This window comes from Amblyomma americanum, chromosome 3, assembly GCF_052857255.1.
Source record: "Amblyomma americanum isolate KBUSLIRL-KWMA chromosome 3, ASM5285725v1, whole genome shotgun sequence".
Taxonomy (NCBI): Eukaryota; Metazoa; Arthropoda; class Arachnida; order Ixodida; family Ixodidae; genus Amblyomma; species Amblyomma americanum.
In genome coordinates this window covers 162,654,921-162,673,615 of record NC_135499.1, presented here as the reverse complement: position 1 = coordinate 162,673,615, position 18,695 = coordinate 162,654,921, and the positions used below count along the sequence as shown (strand labels likewise).

The 18,695-nt window shown below is 48.0% G+C and overlaps 1 protein-coding gene across 1 annotated transcript in view; it reads right to left on the bottom strand.

The window, feature by feature from the left end:
- LOC144125314 (uncharacterized) overlaps window positions 1-18,695 on the bottom strand; it is a 55,209-nt gene that overhangs the window by 13,454 nt on the left and 23,060 nt on the right. Inside the window, exons 15-24 of the mRNA XM_077658579.1 lie at window positions 18,348-18,514; window positions 17,447-17,650; window positions 17,068-17,166; window positions 16,078-16,414; window positions 9,520-9,674; window positions 8,656-8,856; window positions 6,972-7,073; window positions 5,709-5,853; window positions 4,320-4,687; window positions 1,922-2,158 (exon numbers count right to left, since the gene is read on the bottom strand). Of these exons, the coding sequence (XP_077514705.1) occupies window positions 1,922-2,158; window positions 4,320-4,687; window positions 5,709-5,853; window positions 6,972-7,073; window positions 8,656-8,856; window positions 9,520-9,674; window positions 16,078-16,414; window positions 17,068-17,166; window positions 17,447-17,650; window positions 18,348-18,514 (2,015 nt within the window). The remainder of the gene's footprint in view (window positions 1-1,921; window positions 2,159-4,319; window positions 4,688-5,708; window positions 5,854-6,971; window positions 7,074-8,655; window positions 8,857-9,519; window positions 9,675-16,077; window positions 16,415-17,067; window positions 17,167-17,446; window positions 17,651-18,347; window positions 18,515-18,695) is intronic.

Below are 18,695 nucleotides of genomic sequence, written 5' to 3'. Positions count from 1 at the left end.
TGAGAGAAATGTGGAAGGAAGAATAGAGCAGAGATAAAAGCCATTTTTCAAACGGGCATTTGATTCTATGTAGGCGACGAAAAACAATGGTGTGCACCTTGCCGTAAATTAATGTCAGAAAAGGTGGCACAGCGGCTTTGTTAGCAATAAAGCATTTGAAATTTTAACTGTAATGCACACCGCACAATATCGCTTAGCAAAGTTATGCACCAAGAATGCATTATGTGTTAGTGCGTTGGTAGAAATCAACGCTTTTTAAAAGCCTGCTAAAACTAAAAAGCAACACAAATGTAGTATTCAATGTGTTGCAAAAACACACATCTATGCAAAATCGTGGCACCTAGAGGGAAGTTGAATCTGGGTGCCAATGGACGTGTCTACGAGACGAATAAGTGAAACATGGTACGACTCTGTGCGTGCTTAATATCTATGGCACGAAACAACAAACTTAGAAAGCATAGTGGAAGTAACAGGAAAAGTTTAATTTCACTTCAAATCCGTGTCCAGTGCTAAGCTTCATCAGCTTGGCATTCACAGTGCTTATGCACTACCTACTCTGCTCATCCCCAACACCGACTTCCTTCTATCCACCAAGTCTCTTGACAACAAGCTGTCAGGTTTGAGTTAGGCATTGAGTTGGATCTTGAGTTAGATGCTGTTAGACGGTGAGTAGTTAAGTGATGTCTCATCAACTACTCCAACAATCTATAGACAACTCGATTTCGCTTCTGCTCAATTAGCGCTTCTTCTGTGTGCTCTTCGTCTAAACCATACTGCATTTAATTTTCAGGGAGGACGAAAAGTAAGCGGTCTTTTCTTCTCACTTATCGGTTCTCAAAAACAGCTCATTTACGTGTGCGAGTGGTGCGGAAAACTTCTTTGTTACAATCATCGTTACCAAAGTTTGACCCCTGAATACTCAAATGACATCACGCTGACAATATTCGAGCTATCTTCTAGCACACAGGTTTTCTCGCAGATCGCTTTCAAAATGCAGACAAGGGGACGCGGATGTGGACGACTTCTCTTCAGTCCACGCTTCAACTAACTTCGAACTGCACACTCTAAACACTAATACGCCTAAACGGGAGTAAAAAGGGGAGTAAGCTCTCCTCTAGAGCACTCCCTTATATAAAAGGGATTGTGAAAGAGGACAGCTTATTCCCTTTTTACTCCTTTCTGTTTAGAGTGTAGGAGTACGAGTCCCGTCGCCTACAGAACACCGGAATTCTGTACGAAAGTCGGCAAGCAGTATGAACATAACAATTCGGCCAAGCGGCGGCATCCTTGTATTCTTGAAGGATCCCATTAACCAGTACATGTGAACTGAAGTAAAGAGAAAAGCCGAGCTAGTCGATCATGCATAAGGACGAAAAACTGCTAAAAAAATACGCCTGCCTTAGTCACCGACATCGGCCATGTCATGTGAGATTCCTGTTATCCTTCGCATTTTGAGCGCTGCTTTTTCGTCGCAGTACAGGTAAACTTCGTGAAACTCCTTGTCAGGTGATTTACCCAATACATATGGGGCACGTTGAGCCTCGCATCCCACATTTCCAATAAGTTCCTTCTTATCAACACGCAAAGACGCGAGTGCGTTTTGAAACGGCGTTTAGACTGAGACTCAGTTTCAGACTCAGACTTAGTCCCATACCTTCACTGTCTGAGTGGGGACGGTAAGCAATGCCTGCTCGTGTGGGAAGGAGGGGGGGGGGGGACACCGGAGCTGGAAAGCGGTACTGCTTGCCGGCTGCCGATCCCTTACGTCACACAGACGCGCCGCCAATGGCAGAGGGGCAAAAAAAAGGTGAAATACTGCTCCTCGATACGGTCGCAGACGGCACGTCTAAGACAAACAGAAAGTGCTCGCGACTTCATCCTGAACAAAGTCTATCTGGCCACAGTTATGCAAGGTCCTCACTGGCTGAGCGGTGTTCGGTGCCCTCGCCGACTGGCCTCGGGTCGCTTGCTTTTGGCTGAGCCACGAGGCGACGAAGCCCACGGGGTCGGGCGGCCTCTGCTGAGCGACGGCCGAGAGCGCGCCCACGAGTGCGTCACCGACGCTGGAGCTGAGGTACTGGGCCTCCTCTGGTGTCCTGCCCGTCAGCAGCAGAGACTGCGCCAACTGTGCCATGTCAGCAGCCGCATTCTGGCCGTTCTGTGAAGAAAACGAGAGCACAAACAAACGAAGGGCGAAGATTTCGTCTCTGCGGCTGAATTTGCCTCCTGAATGGCATCGCAGAAACTGAGCGCTGCCTGACAAAAACACCCGTAGCGGACACTACTTCAAACCTCCCCGCCAAATGGTGCACTATTCTCATAGACTGACAAGAGGGCCAAATTCCCTCTTTTGCTGGCGACGGAGGTGCCACACATTTTGACGCGTTCTGTGCGATCAGGTGATTGAAGTAAACTAGTGGTTTGCTATTTAGACAGCGCAACTATATATATGAAGGCTTGGTAGGACGAAAAGACAGACACGTACATAAACTGGAGGGGACACTTAAGCTCAGCCTTAAGGGTCTGACGCGATAGCGGTATTTACATTCTTTACTTTACATTCATAGATCGCTGGGAGTCCTCATACCCCTCCTGGCGCAGTGGTGCAGCAGTTAAGCGATTCGCCACTGCCCCGCGATGGCAGGTGTTGCCACCGATGGGGCTTGTGAGAACCAGGCTGTTCTTCCCGAGTGACCAATCATCAATTTAACTGCCACCTGCGACAGCGGTCTGTTTGCTCACTGTCCGGTTGCGCACGCCACAAGGTCACGTGACCTCGGTGGCCCACCTAGGTTGCCGGAGCGGCCGGTTGCCCTGGCCACTCCGGCTTCGAGGCTTCAAACGGCCGCCGACGCCATCGCCGGACAGTTTTGTCCGACATAGGTGTACTAATGCTCTCGCTTTAAAAAGAACAGGCAGCGAAGAAGGAAGAAAGGAGGACGTTAAGCGTACAAAAGAGCTCAAACAAGGCGGCTTTTGTGGGGAGAAAGAAAGACAAAAGATAACTTTAATAGGCGTACCATGTCTGAGTGCCTGGCTTAAGTAGGTGGGTTGAAGCTGGAGTTTGCCAACACATAGGTGTAGTCACGTTGCCGAGGCAGGCGGCACATCATGCTAAACTCGGAAAAGTACACGTGAGCGCGAAAATGCGAAAATTAAGGCCTCTCATTCAAGATAGTTCTATTGGATCTTTTGGAAGTGTTATGGCAATCATGAGAGGGAAACGGACAGCGTGGAAGCAGAGAAGCTATCTGCTTCCCTTGTCTGATCTGATTGCCTTAACATTTAAAACAGGTCCAAAGGAAATAGTTTGACGAAATGTAACTCAAACAAAGTGAACAAAAGCAAACAATAGGGGCGAGAGCAGGGTCGCTTAAATTGTCTAGCTCACAGAGCAGGTGAATTTCTGTGCATGCTCCAGAGATCTCTGATGCCTAATGCAACAAAAGGCCTCGCTCAAGAAAGCTCATAAAATTCAAGCTTATCTCTGTTCAAAGCGAAAAAAGAAAAAGCAACATTTCTACGCTTATGACAAAAGAAGCGCAGAACGAGCACCTCGATTAATATCAGCGGGCAATACATGCGTGAAAAGTTCACGAACACTGCTCAAGGCTATGCTAGAGGAAACAAGATTTTTTTTTTTTAGAACTGAACAGTGCTGATGCCTAGCAGTTCCTTGATGCAAAGCATTCCACTTGTTTATGCCTCAATTTGCAGCAGTGAGCGAAACCAGCGGTAGCATGAAGAAAGCACAAAGACCGCGAGGGCAATGAGAAGTGCTCCCTTTGTCAAAAGTTTCACTCTCAGGATGTTTTCCTTTTCCGTGTGGCTTGTTATGCCTCCACATCGTTCCAAATCTCTAGAAAATAAGAGGAACTCTGGCCCTTCTCTTTCCCGAAGACTTGGAATTCTATTGATGCTACAAGAGCCACAATGTAAGTCTTTGAACCTAACACCCCTGGGCTCTTAACTTTTGGCAAAGGCTCTACATAGGAGGTGCTTCCTGTAGAGCTCTTCCAGCGTGTAACCTACACCAGCGATTTGGAGTAAAGCGGCTATTTAAGCCAGTTTGTATCGCTACGACAGAGCAACAACAAAACGGGAGCAAGGTTAGCAGAACACGCACAAAAAGAGCGCTGGCTAGACTTGCAAGGCATCGCTGTGTGTGAGTGTTCGTGTTCTTATGTCTTCTCGTTGTTTCTTCCTTGTTGAGCTATTTCCAGCATCAGTTGTTAACATCCTTCACGAGCTTCACATCGTTCTATCCTCAGTATTTGCTTTAGAAGAATTAATGCGGTGATGAGCGATTAGGCACGAACCTTCTTTTCTGGCAGCGTAGATGTCTGGTGACCTGTCGTAGTCGTGGTGCGATCTGGGGCCACGGTGTGTTCTAGCGGTAGCCGGACTGCCGTTTGCAAGGGCTCCTGGACTGGCTGTCGCTCCACTCCTTCAATTGGCATCGGCAGGGTATGACCCGGCTGCGGCGCTGAAGGTGGCACAACCTTCGGCGCGACCTCCGCTGGCGCCGTTGAGGTCGCTGTCTTCGACGCTTCCAACGGTGGCACTTCCTTTGGTGGTCCTTCGGGCTGAGGTTTCCCAGAATCTGGCAGAACCGTCGGCTTTGCGTTCCCGTCAATCGCACTAGGGGCGGTCGCCGCCGGTGCTTCTGGAACAGTATTTGGCGCCTCTGCGAGAACAGTAACGTCGGTATTTAAATAAAATTAAACTACATACTACGTTCATTTCAATGTACCTATGCAGGTTATCGGACATTTCGCTGTGGAGGCAACGCTTTGACTCTAGAAAGATTACTTTGTTCCATACCTACTACAATATGTGCCAAGTACATTGCTAAACTAGCGTACGTAAATAAATACAGAATTATGTTTTAAAAACAGTGCTTTACGAGCTTCTACCTTTAAATGAGCACTTGTACCCTGATCTGTGTGGGCGGGCGTGTGGCTTCCCCATCGTCATGGTGGCCACATTGGGCGTCAACTTGGCGGCCCTCGGCAGCCACAATGCAACCATGTAAGGGCCATCGCAGACGAACACTGGGAGCTTCGTACACAACAGAAAGAGGATCACGCTATCCTGTACCGCGGAAAACGCATATAGCCACTATATTGTGGTCGGTCGGATATATCTGGGGAGTTCGTGATCTTGACAGTACAAAGCACCGAGTTGCAGGAACTTTTATCAATCCGAGAAGTTTCCAGTATAAAATTCGTGTTTTCACGCTGCTAATGCTTGTAGAGATATAAAGGCGAAAAATACACGACGCCGAGAAAAGAAGTGGAACAAGAGCTGCTTATTGAAAGACTGTTAATGAACGCAGGTGCTTCGCATATCGGAAGACTGCATCATAACAATTAATATAACCGCAGATCCCTCCTCAACGCGCCTGCATTTTTGTGCTATTTATTTTCAAAAGCTCACCCCTATGCTTCCCATATAACAGTCTTATCTACTTGGGGCGAATGCAGGACAAACTTCAAAAGCAAGATTTTGCTACGCAGTGAAAAGTTAGACCATTCCCAATGATATGTTCAGAACAGTATCTTACAATATTCTGCAGTTGCCTCACAATTAAAAACAATGTCCAAGAAAGCTGGACTTGCTTTTATTCGAAACCTCAGTGGACAAAACGCGCCATTTATTTTCAATCTCACAATCTGTGCAAAGGCAGGGAGAGATGAGAGGCTCACCGGGTTTTTCCGTGGGCGTGGACGGTCTTTGCCAGACATCCGCCTTGGCCGACTTGTCGTCGGCCGCCGTCTGGTAGTTCGCAAGCAGTTCTCTGATGCTCAGCTCCTTGGGGTTCTTGAGATAGTATTCGGGTGTGTGTCCCATCTGAAAAGGTGGTGCAAAATTGACTGCGCATTTGTAGTATTCTCTGCACTATAAAAGAGAAGCTTTGCCACTAACATAACCAACCGACAGCAATAAAACGCGGGCGGTAAACAAACCTTTTAAGCACACATCTGGTTCTGTTAGGCCAAGTTCGCAAGCATGCAACATAAGAGCACTGTTTCACTATTTTATAGATGGCACAGGCGGTGCCTTTTTACCTTTCTGTCTTGTATGTTACTTCCCAATGCATATATAACTGGCAGATCATGGCACAGGAGGAAATCAGCACGCCCAGTTTTTCAAGTACACGCGTTCAAGTACACGTGTAATGAATATCAAATAATACAAGACAGGTTTTGCAGCGAAAAAATGTTAGGGAAAAACTGTACACATAAAAAAAGCACATTATGGACTACACAAAGTACACACAGTCTTAAAAAAACGCTGGACTGTCACGATATCCAAGTAAATAGAATGACTGCGCCCTTTTATCACATAGTTAAAAATAAAATAAAATAAAAATAAACAAATAAAATAAATAGATAGAGTTGTCGTCAATTTTTGAGCCCTGTTTTCTTAACCTCTTCTTCTAGTTAAAGACATGCAAATAATTAGCGAGAATACCGTAACGTTATCTGCGCTTTCTTTTTATTTTCTAAGCGATAATTTAAAGGTTCCTGGTGAGTGAAAGAGTGAAAGTGAAACTTCTGCCAGTGCAGCTTATTTTGCTGGCACGTTAGCTCATTCAGTCCAACGTATAGAGGACGCTGATATTTAACGTCTATAACAAGACGTCAAGTCATTTTCCTGGATCGGTACAGGCAGCCCACGCTGGAGCTTGGGTTATAATATTGGCTTGCTATTAGACTAATCCAGACAAATTTGTCCTATATGAATTCCATTGAGTGGAAACTTGGAGCGTTTTGGAAGGCCAAAAGAGCAAGAAAGGACAAGAGAGAGCAGGACTTAAACGAACGTTATGCCAACTAGCTTGATTTAGGACCTTAGAGCATTTTACTTGGCATAAATTTTCGTCTTAATCCTGGCCGCGTTCGTCCTTTGAGTAATGCATCGCACATTTTTCCGGTCAACTCACGAGTTCCGCGAAAGTCCCGTACCTTGTCCTTGAGGGTTTCGTCAGCGCCAGCCTTCTTCAAGATGTCGAAGTAATTTTGGGCTTCGAGCACGACGGCTGCGTAATGCAATGGTGTCCGCCCTTCCTGCAAACGCATAGGAGCACAGACTAATCACCGCAGAGCCACACACGGGAAAGTCTGTCGCAGTTTTCGCTGCGAGGCATTTCCAGACTTTTCCAGGTTACCTTCCTCCCGCAAAGCCAGTCTGACTGCCGACACTGAGCACATAGTGCCACGAAAATTATTTCCATGCAGATAATATGCAAATGCAAATAATATGAACAGCAGCTAAACCAACATCATGTACTTTCGGTGGGTAGAGAGCCATTTTTAACAATGTCCCATTTAGTAACAGCAGGTTTTATTTTTATGTATCGAGATACAGCCTTCAGGACAAGCATGAATAATCCTTGAGTAATTAGCGGCGCGTCCTCCGAATCGCGGTGGCTCAGTAGTTATGGTGCTCAGCTGCTGACCCGAAATTATCTGGAGGCCTCAACTATGTCGTTAATAAAATTTTATGCCGCCGCCGCCACCGCCGCCGCCGCCGCCGCCGCCGCACGCGCACGCGCACACGCACACACACACACACGCACGCGCACGCACACACACACACACACACACACACACACACACACACACACACACACACACACACACACACACACACACACACACACACACACACACACACACACACACACACACACACACACACACACACACACACACACACACACACACACGCACACGCACGCGCACGCGCACGCGCACACACACACACACACACACACACACACACACACACACACACACACACACACACACACACACACACACACACACACACACACACACACACACACACACACACACACACACACACACACACACACACACACACACACACACACACACACACACACACACACACACGCGCGCGCGTGCGCGCACGCACGCACGCACACCATCCGTCAAATAGATTGTTTGTTCTAGTCGCTCGATGTTGCTCATCAAAGGCTACTCAGCAAATTTCTTCGACATTCAACTAAGCATGTGCGTTGTGTATAGCTTATTGCCAGCAAACACCTGTCTTTTATTTTGTACAAAATGTCGCCAATGATGTCTCTTTCGGACGAGGAAATACCAGAGAGGCCGGGGTAGCCATCAATTAGAGAGAGGATGTGCAAGTAGCATCGATCCTTGCACATTTTCTTTTATAGCTTTTCTTTCCTTTCATATTTCTTTTATAGTTGGACGCACATGTGAGAATGGTGGCAAGTTCGCGACAGTCGACATACGTCGTTTAGATTCTAAGATAGCGGCACTTTCGACAAAGTTTCAAGTAAAGCAGTCATCTGTACCTCAGCTCGCCCCTAGGTGTCTTTTGCAGGGGCTATTATAGTCCCTGTCAAAGATTCCAGATGCAAAATAGCTTTATAGCGTGACGATAAGAGCCGCTCACAGGGGAGGTGGTAGCCGCGAAAACGAGTGACATTGGATCACATCGGCTAGAGTCCACAAGAACAGGTCGCGATTTGGTCCGTCGAGCTTAAGCACTGGTGGCTGCGGTGTTATGGCATAATTATGCGATGCTTCAGAGAAACATCGACGGATTCTACTTTCTCCTCTGGCTGGAAACAAGTGTGGCGCTGCGGTCTCTTACGTTGTCCGGCCCGTCCAGCGTCTCAGGGAAGCGCTCGACGATGTAGTTGAGCACGTCCGTATGTCCGTGCAGGACGGCCAGGTGAAGGGGGCTGGCGCCGAACCGGTCGCGGCTGAGGGCGAATCGCTTGCGCGTCAGCACCTGACGCACCTGAGCCAGGTTGCCACTCACCACCGACTCGTGGACAGTGCGGATGCGCTCCTGCGACCAGAAAAGGTGGTGCAGTGTTGTTAGGGCCAAAGCTTAGCAGAAATTGAATCGGGGTCATTGACATGTGCGTGCTTTTTATTAAGAGTCTCCTCAAATATTCTAAGCATTCTGTTCGCTCGAACGTTTCGCACGATAGCTCAATATAAACTGCGCATAATACTGTAGTTTTTTTTGGGGGGTAGGCAGGCAGTCGAGGCTGGTAACAGCCGCATCCTGACCACTTTAAAAGCAGCTTGTCTGTTCAGACGATGGTCATTATTTGTTTTAAAAAGGGCAGCAACGGTCTAGCAAACGTCAGCGGAAGGAGCCCAACTCATGCGAGCTCCTGAAAGGTGAGAAGACAAAAAGACGACGGAAGAAACGAAAGCAAGGTAGGAAGAAAGAAGGGACAAGGAGATCAATGTACGCCATTGTTCTCAACAGGCAGGGTGTTGTGCGGAGACATACTCGACCAGAAATTATGAATTTATCAGACTCCAGTTTCTCTGCGAGTGCATGCGAAATGAGTGTGGTGCTCTAACAACATTATCAACGCAGTTTACACTGATCTTCGCATAGCATCCCTTTGATATGTGTAGCGAAATATATGCGGTGGCCGGTTGCGTTTGCGTGAGTGGAAAACACCTTGCATTGGCGCCATATCTTCGCGCTCACCATGTAAGCAGGGACAAGTCCCAGGAACTCCTGGACTTGCTTGTCGTCGGAGGTCTTGTTGAGGAGCCGCTCTCCCTGGCCTGCGATGACCACGTGCTCGAGGCGCAGCAAGTCTCCTTCCTTGATCCAGACGTCGATCAACTCGTTCAAGCGGTCTGAAACAGATCGAAGTGAACTTGACATCTGGAATAGTTTGGAAGAAACATTAATGGCAAACAGCGAGAAACGACGGTAAACAAAGGAAACACAAGGAACTGTACAGAAAGTCAAACGGATAGGATGTAAAAGCTCAGGGAACAGAGGGATATACTAAAAGACTGCTTCAGCGCATGTGATGTGCCCTGTTTCTCCGGTCTGCTATCGTTGTGCGCTGTTTTCCAAAAAAGTCTAAACCTGCATGGCTCGCGCAGGCTGGCATTCGAACCAGAAGGATGGTAACCGTCACTTAAATGAGCTTTCCTGCCGTAGCATATGAAAACCACTGCATTAAACAATGTGCTGGGCAAGAAACCTTTGTCTGCCGACAAGATGGAGACAAACACCTTTCCAATCTTGTAGTTTAAATTGTCATGTTAAAAGCAGAGGGCGGGCATGCGCAAGGTACCCATTATTCTTAGATATACCAACGCTTGACCCCTCCTCAAGATTACCAAAAATTACAATTACCGCACCCTGAAAGTGCATACTGCAACCTTTGCATTGACGACGAAGACGCGATGGCAGTGATTATGAAGTCCTCTTCAGGCATCGCATTTAGGCTCCGACAAATAGGAGACGAAGAATCGCAGATTTTACAGACCATTAGAAATTTAGCCCTTTGTTAGAGAAAAATAAGAATGCAGGTTCCCGTTTCACCATTGAAGGCCCCGATTATAAACTAACAAAAGAATGCTTTGACTTTTCACGTTTATTTAAAGTAGTAAAAAGCAGGTACGAGCTGTTCTTACAAGCACACAGTGTGGTCTTATTTACACCTGCAAAACGAGATTCATGTTGGCTTCCTTGCTCAGTTCATTTCCAACTTGTTCAAATATGCGGCACGATTACGTTAACCCACTGCATTAGAACAGGTCGCCTATTTAGTGAAGTCCTTTTCGTCTGGTTCTATTGAAAGAACGTATCAAGCAAAGATAACTCCTTGTATCAAAGTGCAAAAGACAGCGGAGTCATCCTTCCCCCAGAAGCGAAGTAACAAACGATTAGACTGTCATGATAACGCAAAGCACGCAAAGAGGAAGAACTGAAATGAGTGAGTAAGCGAACTTACACCAGCTTGGTACTCGCATATCAACGGGCACAAGGCTTCGCAGCAGGCTGACGTGCTTTGTGGGATTAATTGTGGGTGGTGAAGCGCGCATGCTCATGTCGCCAGTGAGCGAATTTGTGCGTGGCATCTGGGTTGCAATCACGGGTGATGTGCAACGGGATCCGTTGACGCTGATTCAGCTCTCGCGGTATAGACGCAAGAACGAAGCCACTGCCTTTATGACGTAATCAAAAAGACATGTAGACTCTTTGCATGAATGCTATTTAAGACGAAAGCGCTGGTGTGCTGCAAGTAGGTTTGCGATAACAGGCACTCCCAATGCCTCCCGCAGACCGGAATTCAGCACTAAAACAAGTTTACTGTTTTGAGGACTCAGCGCACGTAAGAAGCATTCCTTGCTAAACGCCAATGCTTGAAAAAAAGCCCCGTGGTCGTGATTCGTAACCACTAAATTCCTTTGCTTCTTCTTATGTGTTTCTCAGTTATTGATTACAGAGATGACAAACTGATCTGAGAGATGTAAATGTTGAATGTCAGAAAGGGCAGCGAAGTCAGCCGAAGGATAGTGATGTGGCATGGTGCTTTACATCAGAATTGATGAGTCAATTATTTAACATTTGAAGCACTCAGTCAACATGAAAAATTTCGATTAGGAAGTTAAAAAGAGACAAAACAAACCGAAAATGGTGCCATTCGTGAGAGATACCTACAATTTTGAATGTCCGGAGGCAGCGCGAGAAATGCCGGAGGAGGCCAAGAGGAGGCCACGCAAATGGGCTTGCCATGCTAGCACTTCCTCAAAATTTTGAATTTGAATTCAATTTCGATTCTTTTTTATTTTCTTTCGAGAGGGAGAGATTGGGCTAAAAGCTGGCTTAACGTCAGTCCAGGCTCTTTATGATGCCGTCAGCCATCTACTCGTGTGCTCACCGCAACATAGTGCCACTTGTGAAGAGGGGTGTCTACGTCAGCGCGAGCCGGTGGCATGGCTGGCGAACGCTTCTCTACTAAGGTATGGCAATAATTGGTCTCGCAGTAATATATCCCACTATCTGGAACAAATTAGAATGGCTGTTGAGCTCGGGTATGCGTTCGAATAAATGGAAGCGTCCCTCTATGGAAGTAGTAGTAGCGGACGACAAGACGAACGATCAGAGCTAACTGCGCATAACTACTGCGAAACTGCAATTTAAGCGGGTGTAACCAATGGCGAGCTTATAAAAATTCATTGACGGAGGCTTTGCCATTTGGTTTTGTCATCAGCTGTCGATGCTGCCCTGCAACTCATCTTCATGCATGATGAGTTCAACCACAAGCAGACTGATTGCACTGCAGTCCGCTGAGTTTTAAATTCTGAACCAATGCTTCTTGTATATTGAAATGCGGGGCCTAAAATCGAGTTTCACCACAAATATGATTAAAGAGCAGAGATCTTCGTTGTAGACTTCTAACCGACTACTCGGCCGTTATTCCGTCGGTGAGGTTGGCTCAATGCATAGTGATTACTGCCGCACGAAAACGTCACTGGGCGAGCGAAGTGTGAAATAGGATAATGAAGGCACTGAAAGCATTCTCAAAACTTGAAGGGGGGGGGGGGGGTAGTTACTTTTTCCAAGATAATACACTGTGTATAGATGCCCAAGAATATTTCTGGGCTATCGATGCAACAGCCGGAGTATACATGCTGGCTACCTTTCAGCAAAAATGGCGGAAATTGCAGGAAAAACAGCAACACTAGATAAACCTCTCATCTTTGTTCAAGACTGAGATGTTGCATGCATAAACTAAGTCTTGCATATAATGTGCACTACAGGTTACGAACTTTGCGAATGAGCCCAATGTTAGCGACTCACGTACACAGTGGTTGCTCACAAGTCCCAGGCCAGAAGAGGAAATGTTCAAAGGGACTTTCGCAGCTGGGATTGGAGAAATGACGTGCGCCGAAGTGAATGGTAATCCATAGTGCAACGTGCTTAGAGTTTCCAAATAACCTTGAAAAGCCTCAAGCTAGCCTTGTTGGTTAATATTCTTTGAAGGGTCTTTCATAGCGGAAACGGGACGACACAGACCACTCCTATTCCCGTATCTGCTCAGTGTTGTCCTGTTTGATCTACGAAATACTTTCCTAACAAGTTACCGCCTTCATTACATGTGAACGCATAGCAGAGGATCGGTGAACTATAGACAGTAAAATAGGTGCCGCAGTTCAAGTGACAGCTGCGGTAACCAGAGCGAAGCGGCGCAAGTGAGTGGTGGGTGACGATGGCATTGCAAAAGCATGGCAGGACAAAGGTGACGTACAAAGAACTATCGTAATGAGTGTATGGCGGCGCATGAGTGAGTGTTGCAACTCCGGACTTGCAGGAACTCTCCATTTCAGTGGGCCAGTGTTGGTGGTAGATGAGATGAGATGTTTATGGTGTCTGAACCGGAAGTGAGACCGATGTAGAGCTCCCGGTGTTGTCTGCGCATGCGCATGGTGTGTCTGCCAACAAGCTGGGTGCGCACGTGTCAGCTCGAACGGGGCAGCGTATGCACATACTTACCCAGTTGCGCCGACGTGCTACTTGACAGCTTACTCCCCTTATTGTTTGGACGCTTCTCCGCACTCCTTTGGCGTGGCTTTGTCGGCTCCGGGTTCTCGTGCGAGTCGGCCGCCATCTCTGCCTGGGACTTTGCCATGTCTTTGACTGCACCTCGACTGCTGTCAGCATTGATCTCAGGTTCTTCCATCGGAGCCACGTTACCCGTATGATTGGCTGAGTCTGCCGAAGTTGAACTAACGACAATGGTCGCTTGCTCTTCAAGATGTCCATCCTGGTTCCCATTCGTACCGTCAGATTGTGATGGTTGTCCACTAGGTTTTTCTTTGTCCTGCTCAGAGAGACTTGACTTCTGATCCAAGCCTTGAATCCTATTCTCACGACGCTTCATTGCTTCCTTTGGCGGAGTGTTGTACGAGTCTTGTGTTGTACCGTGCGAAACCTGGTTATCGCCAGGATCGTCATTAGACATTTCATCCTCTCCAATGCCTTGAGCTCGCAGTACTTGCTCCTTCGTTTCATTGAAAGCAGCCACGGTCGGGCTTCGCAGTGACTGTGAGCTGATGCCCTCAAACTCTGGTTTTACGAAAGCTGTTAGTTTAGTCCCTTGTTTATTGTTTTCGTCGTTTTCGCGTTGTATTTCTTCAGCACCTTGTGGCTGCTGAGCGGCACTGGCAACACCTTTGTTGGTGTCGTCGCTGACATCCTTATTTACATCACTTCTGTCTGAGCTTTTAGCTCCTTCATCTGCTTCTGTTTTTGCGTCTTTAGTGCTCGACTTATCAGCGACATTTGTTGCTGCAGAATCAGGCTTTGGATTTTTGTCAGATATTGAGGCCAGATTACTCTTCTGCTTCTTGAGGCTGTGCCTCGCACCACCATTCACTTTACTTTTCTGTGTCTCCAACACGTTTTCTTCAGTCTCTTTTAGCATTGTCTTTTCATCAATATTCAAGGAATTTCGAGAAAATGTCTTGGTAAATTTGTCTTTCAGTGATAGCATACTGCTGCTCCTTCGAGTGTGTTGCATGCCATTCTTGATTGCTTTTACTGTTCCTGACCTAGCGCTTGGTTTAGGGTCCGGTGCCGGTTTTGTTTTCTTGAGGGTCTGTCTCAATGGGGCCTTACTGCTTGCATCAAGAGCAATCTTATCTTTGGCCTTCGCAGACTCTTGATATTTTTTGTCTTGACTCTCCGCACTTTCACTCGGGGTCTTACCATCAGCGTCATCAGCTTCATAAGCACTGTTCTCAATGATCTTTTCTGTATTGGCTTCGCCAGTTATGGGTGCGTTTGTCCCGTCCTTCTCGTTTTTGACCTCAGAGTTCAAGTTGACAGCCTTTTTGTCATTTTTGAGGGTTCGATCTGATGCGGACACTGCTTCGGAGCCAACTCTTTGATCATCGGGCTGCTCTCTCTTTATATCAGGCAGTGCGTTGGAAAGATGCCCGGCTAGTCCAACAACTTCGTCTTGCTGAAGAGATGTTACTTGCTGAAAGTTGTCAGTTGTGGCGTTTTCGTCCATTTCTAGCCCCGGTGCCAGTGCCTGGCCTTTGGATTGCAAGGTGCTGTCGGTTGTGGGCTTCTCAAAAGAAGGCTGACCGTCTTCGCCGCTTTGTTTGTTGGCACCTTCCTTAAGTGTGGCTTTCTTAATTTGCTCCTTGTCGCTGTTGGATTTCACAGCAGCAGGGTCGGACTGCTCTTGAAAGTTACTTTCAGAGTTATCCGTTTCACCATGGCTCGGATTATTTTCCTCCGCGTGGCTCGACTTCGCTTCAGACCTCTCCGTTACGTTTGTTGCATTAATGTCCCCGCCTAGTCTTGCGGCACCTAGGGATGCTCCTGCTTCGTCACCGTTGTGTGCGGAACTCTTCGAGTCGTTGTTAGCCACCTGCCACACATTTTCATTGTCTTTCGGCGCCACTGTAACGCCTTCGCTCTGTGAATTCTTGCCAGGTCCTCCACGTGCCATAGCGATACGTTTCTCGACTTCTGGCGTTGTTTGAACCTTGGTTTTCTCGTCGAGTGGCTTTATGTCCTCACTGTTTCCTTTTTGTCCAGATTTATTGCCAGCCTCCGCGGATTTAGAAGAGGCTTCATCGCACTTTTTCTTTCCCTCTTCCTGTGGCGCGTTATTTACGTTTTCTCCGCACTTATCGTCCGCGTCTTCTTTCATCCGCTGAAGACGTTCGCTTCCGGGTTCCTTACCTTCCCCCTTTCTCTGCTCTTGCGTGCTGCCAGCTGTCATCACCTGAGAGTCGTTAACGTAATCGCCTGAATTTGGTCCGCTATCAGGTTTCTGCAGAAAAGCGGTGCCACCTTGATCAACGGCGTCAGCATTACGCTCCTCAGCGGGCCCGCGACTCTCAGCAGCATCCGCAATTCTTTTGTCACCTTTCATTTCGTCACTTGCGACAACGTCCAGAACTTCAACTCCTCCTTCTCGAGCATCATCAGCAGCAAGCGGCTTCTCTTTCTTCGTTCCGTTACCTTTAATCGTTTTAATACCACTGCCATCACTAGACTCAGTGGCAGTAGGCTGCAAACTGGAGGAGGGGCTGGCAACGCCCGCCCCCGTAGAGTCTTGCCCATCACCGCCACTGCTAGCTTTATTCTCGTGGGCACCGGCAGCCTCGAGGGGTATCGGCTCTTGGCCATCGGTCACGGCTTCGACTGCTCCCTCGCCCACGTCTTTCCCCGCGGTAACATCGCTCTCCGAAGCCGACGCTGACGCATCGGAGTCCTTACCTCCGCCGTCGCTTGAGCCGCTCTGGCCAGTTTCGCTACCTCCGGCCTCAGTCGCTTCCTCCTCGGCCTGGCCTTGCGCTCCTTTCGCGGCGCCGGAACTCTGGTCGTTCCTCCTGCCGTCAACAGAATCGCCGGCTGCGCCGCCGAGTGCGCCTTTGTCAGCGGGAACCGTAATCGTCTCGAGTTCGGTGGTGCGCGCGGCTGCTTCGACGCTCGCAGGCACTGTGTCCCGTACCGAGGACGAACGCTCGCGCGACGTGTCGTCGTGCGCCGATGTCGTCGATCTTGATCGCCGTTTCCTGCTGCTCTTCAGGTAGTACTCCGCCGTCTTGCCTTTCTGAAAAAGACGGGAAAAATTACAGGTTGGCGTGTGGAAACCACGGACCGGACAGAAAACGCTCGAGCCAGTGGAGGCGTCGACAGGTCAGCGCTTCCAGTCTCCAACATATCACTAAAACACCCTTTTCCCTCTGCCTCTGATTGTACGCGTCAGCTGCTATCAACACGCTAATGATACTAAACATTTGTAGGGGAAAATATTCCGTTACTTGTTTTTACTTGTCTTGTTTACTAACTAGAGCCATTATTAAAAAGCCGCAAGCACAACCTTGTTATCTCCTTTGAAAAATTTAACTATACGATCACAGAAAAATAGGTTAGCACTCACGCATGTACTTTTCGTGCTTGACGTAGACTGCGCGTATCAAGAAAAAAATCTGTGGTGTTGTATAAACGAATTAATTGCTGTTTTATTAACTTATTATTTCTTCGTTGGACTTTCGCCAGTGTATACAATCAGGCCTAAACTGTGCATAATATGACATGGAACCTAGTGATGAACACAAGCAGTGAATGTGCTATATAGCTGTGACGTCGTAGATAAAAGGGGGGGGGGGGCGGTTACGGCAAGTTTCGCTCCTTCAAATATTTTCGTTTTAAATCCCGGCCAGTGCAGTGCCGAAAGGCGGTTTCATGACCACTGCTTCTCACCTGGTCCAGAGCCTTTGGGTCTGCTCCGCTCTCCACAAGGAAGTTGTACATTTCTTGATCCCTTCGAAGTGCTGCTAAATGCAATGGGTTTCGGCCGTGCTGGAAAAAAGTAAACAAGACAGTTAGTCTGAGGAAAGTTACAGGTGGGAAGCCGAGCAGAATCTCAAGAAAAGGTCGGCCTTGCAACAGCTTGACTATATAGTTGCTCACTCTACAAGAAGTCACGACTTGAGAAGTGTGTTTAAAGATAACAGAAAGAGCAAATTAGGATTGTGTGAAGAAAAAAAAAACGGAGAACCTTCCAGTTACAACGCCTCGGATTCCGGTCTTCGGAACGTAAAGCATTTTACGGTAAAGAGAGCATCGTGCCATCGCTCACCGGTGCCTTGAGGTTTATTGCAGCCGGGAAGGCATCCAGTATGAGCTTTGTGGCCTCCAGGTTCCTGGCTTCGATAGCCGCGTGGATCGGGTGAGTTCCCAGGTCGTTGCGAGCCCGCAGCAGTTGCGCATCCGAGGCGGCCAGCTCCTTGAGCCGCCCCTGGTCTCCTCTTGCGATGGCGTCGTGAGTGGCGTTGACATGGTGCTGCGGAAAGAGACGGACCTCAGACCACACTCCACTATTGCACATGAAAACCACTGAACGTGTTTAATGCGGAGAATCATAATTAAATATGGTAGCAAGGCGGCATATCCTTCTAGTAAACCGCCACGGCTTATATCCCGTACGACAGCAGGTTTAAAGCGCAAGTCCCGTTCTCTCTGAGGCATATCTGGACAGGCCATATTCTATAAGGATTAATTATTCATTTTCCACTTCATATCCATATGGTCCTCTGGCATCGGCCATTGTTATTCGGTGACGTAGCTGCAGCTTTCAAGCGTGCGTGGGAAGCGACCGGACCTTTGGCTCAGCGGCAAGACCTCACCATTGGCTGCATATATTAGCCAATGGTTAACCGGTGCGTGCAGCGAGTGGTGAATGCTATCGTCGATGTGTGTGGAAACGCGCTACCTTCTGATTTGATTGGCTGGCCGGTTGCTGCTTTCGTTTGACCCTGACGTCAATCCGAATGAAATAGAAAATGGATTCCCCTTTCAAATTGATTCTTACAGAATACGGACTCTGGGCAGATCGCAGGTACATCTTGCCCACGTGAAGAGCACGTTAACCGCATACTTAAGACATGCCCTAAACATGTGACGGCCACGGGTAAGCGAGTGGACGCGCCCAGCCTGCTTATGGACCCTCGAAATACCGGCGTCATATATAGTGTACTCACCAGGAACTGCGGCAAGCCCTTTAGCAGGTGTCGCACCTCTTCGTTCCAGCTGGTGCGGCCCAACAGGTGTCTGCCGTGCCCTTCCAAGATAAGCTCGCGAATTTCGGCGGGGTCGCCCTTTTGCAACGCCGCCGTGAGCTTCTCGTTCACTGCCGTGGACGCGTACGCTGCAATCCGCGTGGTGAAGAAAGCGTGAGGGACACCGCGGAAAGAATTAACAGAATGGACAGTAACGAACGCTACCTACACAGTGCCAGCGACTGCCAAAGACGATATTTCTCGCTAGGTAATTAGGAAATACCGCCTTCCTTCGTGAGCTATACTGAGTGGGTCATAGAGCCGTCTCGT